This window comes from Opisthorchis viverrini, assembly GCF_000715545.1.
Source record: "Opisthorchis viverrini unplaced genomic scaffold opera_v5_157, whole genome shotgun sequence".
Taxonomy (NCBI): domain Eukaryota; kingdom Metazoa; phylum Platyhelminthes; class Trematoda; order Opisthorchiida; family Opisthorchiidae; genus Opisthorchis; species Opisthorchis viverrini.
Genome location: NW_008751813.1, coordinates 1 through 9,999, shown reverse-complemented (window position 1 = coordinate 9,999; position 9,999 = coordinate 1). Strand labels below are relative to the sequence as shown.

At 46.2% G+C, this 9,999-nt stretch overlaps 1 protein-coding gene across 1 annotated transcript in view; it reads left to right on the top strand.

Moving 5' to 3' along the window:
* T265_14197 (hypothetical protein) overlaps positions 1 to 9,098 on the top strand; it is a gene marked incomplete at both ends in the record, with an annotated part of 20,544 nt that extends 11,446 nt beyond the window's left edge. The window contains 3 exons of the mRNA XM_009172504.1: positions 5,207 to 5,313; positions 6,710 to 6,800; positions 8,668 to 9,098. Coding sequence (XP_009170768.1) covers positions 5,207 to 5,313; positions 6,710 to 6,800; positions 8,668 to 8,928 — 459 coding nt within the window. The remainder of the gene's footprint in view (positions 1 to 5,206; positions 5,314 to 6,709; positions 6,801 to 8,667) is intronic.
* Between the last annotated feature and the right edge of the window lie 901 nt (positions 9,099 to 9,999).

The following is a 9,999-nucleotide window of genomic DNA, read 5'->3' as shown; positions in this document are numbered from 1 at the left end:
CCCCCCCCCGAATCATCGGTGAGCGAAACTGCGGCAGCTACAATCACTGTACGACGAGTACGCGGTTCTTACAGCTGACAATGATGTGGTGGGTGATTTTAGTTACTAGTTTCAAGCAAGACTCCTCAAGAAAATGCTAGCACCTATTGTTCTGTCAGTGACTACAAGCCTCCTGTCACTAACAGCTGACAATGATGATGATGGTGATTTTAGTTACTAGTTTCAAGCAAGACTCCTCAAGAAAATGCTAGCACCTATTGTTCTGTCAGTGACTACAAGCCTATATCCTGTCACTAATTTGTAGCTCAGACTTCAGCGGAAATCTCGACCTCGGAGCATTAATGAAGCCGTCAGTTTCGCTTTATTTTCATCACTTCAGTGCTCATATCCACACCACTCGTCTTCCTTATATTTCTGACCTTTTGATTCTAGCCTTCTTCAGCAAGATCTCGTTTTCAGAAGTGTAAGGTGAATTCGAACCATGGTGTGCCATACGCGTTCGTATTTTCTCCAACATTTCTCCATCCGGCTTGATCCAGCGAAGCCTCCAATACTCACTGGGTTCCTAATTAAGGCGATATCCGAAGAAATGGCGTCCGAATAACTCAAAGCATCGTCACCATTGACAGCAATACACCAGAAATACACAATGGGGTTTGACTGTCATACCACCATCAGGGCGGGCAGTCTTGAAGGGTAGATTGAAAGGTGAGTGCTAGGGAGCATCAAACTAAACATGTCTGTGAGTCATGTCGAATCAAGGGGGATCGACCCAACAACCAGACATATGCCCAGTGCACAACGGAAGGCGAACTTTAGCTAAACACTCCGACTAGTAAATGACATTTTGCACTCCACGGGGGCGATTAAACCACCTTGGTTTGTATACAAAGGTTGAAACATGGGAGCATCCCCGATATCCAATTCAGGGTACTTTGCGTAGGCCACTAATTGTTAAGCTATAGAACGATGTTGCCCGCATAATCCAAGGCCACTAATCTCTCTTCAGACCTGACTTCGATACCGAGATTCATGGCCTATTGCGGTGTGCACTTCACGATGACGTTGGGGACAAAATTGAACAAAAAAGGAGAGTGGGAGCAACCTTGACGAACTCCACTTGTTGCTTGGATACTTCTGGACGACACATTGTATGCCATAATCCGACCGGCGTAATGGCCGGAGCTTTCCGGCCATGATGTGTCAGTCTGCACAGTGTTTTCCTTTGTTTCCACAACTCTTGAAAATTGTTCCTCTGAACAAATTTCTCACACTACATAAATGTCAACGGGCTGTAATCACTGGACTTTCGCTTACAGATTCAAAAGAATCGGTGTCCAACGAGATCGCTTGACTCTGAAAATGACTGGTTGTTCATAGGGGCACGAAAGGGTAATTCTTTTAAAAGTGTGCTAAATACGGACCAGATCCCTAGGCCCCGTCGGGACTATCCTCAAACCTGCGACCGTAATGACAGAGAATCTCACCCGTATCCGTTAGCTGTTATCTCAGCTGTTATCAGCAGCTGAAAGTTGTGGGTCTGAAAGAACAATGAACAAGATGGAATGAACCACATACCACCACAGCAGTCAGTGCCATTCACTGTTTGTCCGCATTCATTTCGGCAGTTGGACCAATTAACTCAATGGCGCAGTGGCAACCAGGTCGGTAACACAGTCAACAATGACTCAACAACGAATTGACTAGTCCTTCGTGAATTGGTGCTTACTGCAAGCCTGTTCGTGATCCCCCTATAGAGAGGATTCCCCGCACGACAGAACGATTTTGGTCGGTACCTCAAGGTCTCGTCTAACCCTGAATCAGTGCATTCGATCTCTTGCGCTGCTAATTTTGAAACTATGCAGCTGCGGCGACCTATTATCAGGTGGACGCTATGACAGCTATTTTCCTTTCCTTCAGAATTTGTTTGTTTTTGAAGGTGAAAAATCGAAATCGTTCAGCTGTAGCACCATTTTGGTGCCTAACTGCCATGCCACCTGGAGGAAGCGCGAGGGCTAGATTGCCCAAGCTCAGACAGGGGAAGTCGAGAGACAGAGGTCGGGTTCGAACCACGGAACTTCCGGTTAGTAAATTCGCGCTCTACCCACTGAGACATCTCGCCCCCGTTTTCGAAGATGTGGTTAAATTACCCTGACTCCCTTTGGAATGGTACCTGTGCTACACCACTGTTATACGCTTGGGAATCTTTTCCGCAGTGTCGCATGGTGTTGCTCGCATCACTTTGGAACTACATCGGCAGCGTTCTTTTGCTGCTCTTGACTTCGATGCAGTGTGTCAAACATGACTATACAACAAACCGTTTATATGCTGCTTGACCTAGGCACCGTACTCAACGGAGTGGTTGTCGTTGGAGAATGGAAAGATCTTTGGTTCCCATAGTAAACCTCTTAAGTCGAATCGACTTGTGACTGGAGCCTTTGTATATGTGTGGATGCTAACGGAGTACTTGCGGTCCCTTGTGTAAATTCTAAGCTGGCATCTAGTACAACAAGAAAAGACCTTTTCCACATTCACTTGGCTTGACAAGTCCCCAATCTTTTTTAGACACTCGCTCATGACTTTTTCACCCACACTTCTGTATTGGTCTGTGAACCACTATGCGGCATTCACCCGAACAAAAACCACCTATCAGGAACGCTCCAAAATTGTTTTGGTTGGGTGGAAACGTCTACCGACAATAGTGTTGCTACTATCGTTTATTTTTGAAGAGCATGGTCACAGACATAGAGAGTGAATGCAAGCGATCGGTGTGGAAGGGTTACACGAGAATATTTGATAAAACGAGAGAAACGTCTCATTCAAAGTCACGCCACCAACGGTTCCAGTCAGACAAGAATGTTTGGTATGGAAATTATTCTTAATAATACGGTGAAAAGCTACAGTTATTGAGGTGGTACTTTTAAGCCCTGCGAAATAAAAACACCACGTATTGATCAAGGTAGTCAGTTTCCACATGAAGACAAGTGCATCTGAAAGGCCGTCACCTCACGAACAGTATCTTGGCTGTCAACTATTGTACGTGAGCTCGTTCAAGAAGATATTCATCAAGAATGTCATTGCCGAATCCGACAACTTGCTTGTTCCCACTGAAAGAAAGTTTCCCCATGTCAGAGCGGCATTACTATGTCAAGGATTAGCCGACAGAACCAGAGAAGACCGTTCTCGGCAGCCTGCACACACACATACACACATTGATCCACGAGAACGTCATAACCCACTCGTCGCGTTTGCTCGTGATTACCACGTTTAACACTCCTCCTCTTGGGCGCAAGTTCGCCCCCGTCGTCAGCATGGCTGGCTGATCAACACACAGATCTTTCCTATTCGCCAAGCGTGGTGTAAGCGATACAAACTTCTAATTTCAGCAAGGTTAAAAATCAGCTATCGCTTGCAGGTTGAGAGTGCCAGTTGTCAACTTCGGTTGGTGTGAGGATCAGGAAATGGAAGGGTTCTTATAGTCGATTTCCAGGGATTTTTTGCAGAGCTTCATGAACCGATTCTAATGGTTTATCGCCCTGGGCTCGTTATAACGGTTCCAGTATCCCCCAGCATAGCAAGTGTCTTAAAATCATTTCGGGACAGATGGCTCAGTTAAACTATTTTCTTAACTTATCGGAATATACGGGTGTAAACCCACTCCCATCGCCTGGTTCATTAGCGGGGTTACCCCTGCTGAACCTCTTCGTTTTGTTTCTGAATGTCATTTAACAAAACCGCATTTTTGCTAGATGGTCTTGTGCTAACTGAACTCGATAGTATCGAGGCTCCCGAGCATACCCGATCAGCAATCCGGGCTAGGTCTTTCAAGATGATGCAAACGTTTATGGGTGGATCTGGAGCCTTGGAGTCTGTTGTTGATCGCAAGCTTTGGTGGTGAATTTTCATTCAGATTTAACAAAGCACCTACCAACCTAAACACAACAAACTTCGCAGAGGGTTGCTCCTCGACAGCGCACAACCGACTACACTCTTTTTTGGGCTCATCAGGTGGGCGCAGTCCCCGTGTTTCTATCAAACTTTTGTTCTACTTGAACCCGAATTGGAGGGATTTCGACGAAAACTCTCTGTTGCAAATGGGATTATTTGTCGATACCTTCCAACCTGATCACCACCATCTCCAGATGGTCCGTGATCTCACTCATACACAATACAGTCATCCAGTCTTTCAGAAACTTGAAGGCTTCTGCAATACTGAAGCTCGATTAGTCAACCTACCTATCCCCCGAACATAAGCTATGTCACAGCAATCTTGATATACCGATTAAAACGGTCTTTTGGGGGAGTCACGCCCCGCCGTGTCGTGCCGTGGGGGGGGGGGGGGGGGGTGGAGACTGTGGCACCAAGATCTGATTCACTGTATAATCCAGGGAAGTAACCTCTCTAGGATTCTACTGAATTGCCCATGTGTGAGGAGCTTGATGAAATGGAGGGTGCATGGTTGTTCGAATTTTCAAAGTACCGCACCGGCTGATGTGTGATCCACGTTTTCCGTTCTTTTCCTCACGTGGAGATGGGCCAGTCGTCGAAACTTGAAACTCATACCAATGCCTTGGGGGCGAAATGGTACAAGTGGTCAGAGCGCGAATTTACTGACTGGAAGGTCCGTGGTTCGAACCCGACCTCTGCCTCTTGACTTCCCCTGTTTGGGCTTGGGCCACCTGGCAGTATCCCAGCCCTCGGGTGGCATGGCAGCTAGGCACCGAAAGGGTGCTACAGCTGAACGATACCAATGCCTTAGAATTTCCCATAAGAGATCGTATTCTGGGACTCCCAACAGTGACCTTAAGGAACTTGGCTTCAAAGTGATTTGGTACAGGAGCGTATGGAAACCGGGTTCGCGAGTTTTGCCTCCTGGAGTAAAATTAGCATCCGGGAGACATACGCAGTGGTCTTTACCTGGAGTTGGGTGGGGAGGGGGGCGGGATAATTTCCCAGACGGTGTTGATTCCAAGCCAACTGCCTGAGGATTGTCTTATTTGGACGATTACTGTACGAATTTTAAATGCGAAAGTTGACTACAGCTTGACCGGTTGAAGCTCAGACATCTTCAATTACTCGCTGTAAACTTGCTCGTCGGAGGTGCCTAGGTTGGAAGAAATTGCTGAATAACTTCTCTTGTACTTTTTGGTTTCTCATCTGCCCATCATTATCACCGTGATTATGTGCTGTATTCTCCCCCATGCAGTTCACTGCTATGGTTGATCGATTTACCGTGGATGGTGAACCACTTGCAAAACTGGAGGCTACCTTTAATGACCAAGCCTACTCTGATTACTACGTCGTCTTTCTACGGTATGTTTTCCGAACAGTTTGTCATTAAGCATGGTTCCTGTCTATTCTCTTGTTCCACTTGTGCATCCTGCGAGAAGTCAGTTACCAAGGCTCCTTGTTCATCCCTCTTTGTTTCTTCGCTATCTAGCGCCAAGGTTGGATGTATACTGTCAGTAGCCTGATGCACTGACCACCCAGAAACCTCGCGTTGATGCGAATCAGGTTGGGTTACTTGTCTACTGCACTGAATTCCTGTTGTTGTAACCTCAATATGTACTTCTGTCTTTGATGCACACCAAAGCTGGTCACGGGCTAGGCCACTATGCCTTTTCTTGACATCAAATCCCAGCAAAGCAGAATACAGCAACCTGCACAGCCGAGCGTCAAGACCGTGTTTTTTCACGCCCCGTGCGAATCCCCATGGAAATGTGCTCCGATGGTGCACAATTTTTTTCACGAGTCATGTAGGTGTTCAGGTAGGTCAGTTCAGCAGCGCGGTATCGGAATATCCAGGCTCACGTCGTCTGATTGCTTCCAGAATCTATCTATTAAGGTAGTTCTGACGATGTACCGTGCGGCTGACTACTACATATTGCTCTGCACGATCAGATAACTTGCCGTCCTATGGTCTTAACTTGAGAGGCAGCATGGAAGCATTTGATGGGACAGTTTTCTGAAAAAAATCTTACAAGGACGCAGTAGGCCTTCGGCGAATAGCGCTGATAACGTAAGCAGCCAGGTATCTGTCAAAACCAATCTATGAGCGTTCAGCCCACTGGTCAAGCATTTTGCAAAAACTAGTATGGATATCCGAATTAAAAAAGAATCATCCTCAGAGAATCTGCTTTTTCTTACTTCGTTCTTTTTTGCCCGTGCACTAACGCTACAGATAAGGGGTGTAAGGTGTGTCTGCCTTGGTTGTACAAACTGCTCACTGATTCTTGCTTATAGTCAGTTTGAGTGAGCTGAAAGCGTCAATGCCTGCCTGCCTGCCTGCTCTGGTCATAATCTTTCGTGTGAAACCTCTTGCCGCCTTTTGCAATGCAAATGGGGACCGAAATGTGGACATCTCATCATCTGTGTAATCACAGTTTGCTCGAGTTCACTGCATAGCCGATTCGTCATACAGTTTTCCAGTGGGCATGATGTCCAGGTCGACCGGTTCTCAAGTGGCGAACGTGCTCTGTTTTCACGCGTGGAATCCTTCTTCCTTGATTTATCAGCTTCCAAGTGATGCGCCTGGAATCACATTTCAGTGGTCATTTACTGATCTCAAAAGAAGGTTTCAATCGCTTGCTTGGTCACCCAGCACAATATGTTCTCTAATATTTTGCTTTCGTCCATCATATCTTCCCACGAACATAAACGACTTTTCATGTTTTTATCTCTGTTTCGTTTCCACCCACACTGTTTAAAGTCTTCTGGTCTCAGCTTATATGCAAAAGAATGCCCCATTCTACGCAGACTTCATTGATGAGGGACGAACAATTAGTCAATTCTGTGAAACGGTGAGTTGTGATCTCCACTTTCTGACTTGTTCCTTATCCTCTTGTTCGGACGACCTCCGGAGGAATAGATTTCGCTTTGTTCATTACTCGTACAATGACTGAATAGCGATCATTTTCAACTTTATGACTGGCATCTGGACATTTTCCCAACGATTTCCTCAAAGATCGAAAACGCAGTTTCTTTTACACATTCAACACCGCACCGATTCGTGTGTTTTAAACCCAGTAGTGATGGGGTCTGTGCTCAACTCGCGTTACCTCGCGAGGCATTTATCGATAGAAGGGCTGTTCAGTTGTTACGGTTCATCTGCCGTACTGTACACCCGTGTCATTACATTCGTTTAGGCAGTAGTAGAAATAATACTTCCTTCTTGTTCTTACTGATCGTACACTCCTGTATCTTGCAGTAAGTTGGTTTGTCTGTGACGGCCCGTAACCGTCATGTTTATTTAGTGAGACTTTCCGTGTTTCACGGTACAAGATACGTGTGCATCATCGAGGCGAATTAGGCGACCAGGACATCGACGGATCTATCCATCTGCATTCACCTGATGAGTACAAATCTGTGCGAAATACCACATCATTACTGGTCACATCTTCGGATCTGACAAGTCTACCCGGAGAAACACGAGACTTCCTTTGTGCAACACATTTAGTTGAAGAAGAACATCATAAACGACCAATTCACCTGAGTCCTTGACTGTCGAAAGGTTTTTAGCAGCCCTACAAGTAATGTTCTGTCAAGAAAATATGCCATCCCGACATCATTTATATAATATCTTGATAGAAAACAAAACGTGTCTCAATGCGATCTTTAAGAAGACTCGGTCAATGATCCAGACAGGGGAACAGAATCGCCAGCTCCGGTTAGCTGTTCTTCATGAGAGTCAACCGTTAGTAAGCAAGTAAACAGTACGCAACGTTAAGTGGACTTCGAAGAGACTGATCGCGCAGTGTTCTGCGCAACGAATAAGTGAACTATCTTCGGTTGATCGGGATTTTCACACTTTGTATGGTTGAATAGTACTATGCACAGAGTCAGATTTTTCGATTCTCGAACATTAGGATTGCCCAGTCAACCGAGACAAAGAGGTCCGGGTCTGGTGATGCTGGCCCACTATCTAAAAGGAACAAATTGCGTTGGCAGGATGCATGTGTGATAGAGTTGCATCGTCATCATCATCATCATCATCATCATCAATCATCGACAGCATGACATCAGTATTCCACATCGATGCTTCACTGCCGTCCAACCATGATTTATTTGAAAANACCATGCATGATTTATTTGAAAACCTTATTGTGAAGAAAAGAACAAAGGTTCGACGGGTAGAAAGAAAGAAAGCGTTCAGCTGTAGCACCCTTCCGGTGCCTAGCTGCCATGCCATCCGAATGAAGCGCGAGGGCTGGGATACTGCCAGGTTGCCCAAGCCTAGACAGGGGAAGTCGAGTGGCGGAGGTCGGATTCGAATCACGGACCTTCCTGTCAGCAAATTTGCGCTCTAACCATTTGGGCCATCTCGCCCCTTCGACGGGTAAGGGACAGGTCGATGACTGTTTGGCACCCATCATCTGCCTACGGCTGTTTGTGCATCATTTCAACCGATGGAACATCACTGCCCGTTAGAGAAGCCTCTGTGATGTAAAAAAAATCAGTCATTCCAAAATCATTCGAGTAAACTTGTATTGAGCCACACACGTCAAGTAGCAAAACGTAGTCAAGATGGAAGCGTCCACGTGAGTTCAGTCGCCCCAATGTTAACGAAACCCAGGCGAAGGTTGAGACGTAACCCTCAGCACATGGAATTTCCATGCTTCGACAGTTCTAGTCAGTAAGATTACAAGCCGTTTCGCTCATCTCTTTCAGGAAGTCGAGCCAATGACTCGCGAATGTGATAATATCCACGTGGCCGCTCTGGCTCTGGCGGTCGGTATCCCCATTGCGATCGAGAATTGCCAACAATCAGGCGAATTGACACGGATCGTTTTCCCGGCTCGAGTGGATGGTGGGGAGGATGCAAACACAGGCTCGGACAAGCTCCCGTCGGGCGAGCCTACATCCGCAACCCAGCCTCCTGTCACCTTGTTGTATCGCCCCGGGCATTATGACATACTGTATGCTGGTTAATCAAACATGCCTGTTCTGTGTGGACTCCATCCACATCCATCAACATACTTTGATAGTTCATCGCACACAACTGTATGTGTAAATATGATTGCCTGCTGTTTGTTTGTTTATGAATTTGCTTCTGAGTTTAGGTATTTGCAGAACGAATAATGATGATTAATGGTCTGTTGCCTGACCACATTCTGTTCTCACTCGCTGGACTAAATGCACACCTGGGATTGTTACTGACGATATCCAGGAGCAGTCACTGGCTGTGAGACACTAGCGATATACCTATAGGCGATTGAAGTGTCGTGTCGATGGACAGTGACCAATTGTTTTTCCACTCATAACTCGTCCGTACGACTACCGCGGTAAACTACATCCCAAGTGAGTGTGTGTGTGGGGGGGGGGAGTAAGATCACGTACCATTCCAAGCCTGTGCGACGTGCATTCGAAAAATCCATATGCTACTTTATTAGACCCAAGTAGCTCAACTGTAAGAAAGTCTCGGCAACACAGACCATGGCCGAGGGGCATTCTTCTCAGGGAACAGATTTGTGGTACCCGACCGTATTTCTTGGTGATCCGTACGTATGATATCAAGAATTTAAAATGTGATTATTCCTGAAGACTGTTCATCAACGCTTCTGGTCCCGAATGTGAATTTGAGATGTATGGTTGGAAGTGATTTCTTAATTCAGCCGGACGGGTGATCCTTAAAAGGAAATCCTACTGTTTCAGAGTAAACAAGACGCCAGCAGGTTTCTTACCAGTGCATGTATGTTTGGTTTTGATTTCAAGAGATTTATAACGAAAGCCCACCACGGAGTTCGTTCCGGTCGGGGGAAGGCAGCATATTGGCTCGTCAGTAACAAGCGAGAAAACGAATTGTCTACAGTCTCTGAAGAAGGGGGCTTGATCACGTGGTTACACAATGATCATTTGTTGAGGGAAAACAGCATGTGTACTGAGCCCGAGGTAAAATTATGGTTTCATCGAAATAGCGAGTAATGATGGATCACCATATGCACCACTTCCTTGCGTGGTTGCAGTGCAGCTCGAGGGATGCACAGCGGGACTGAGATATTA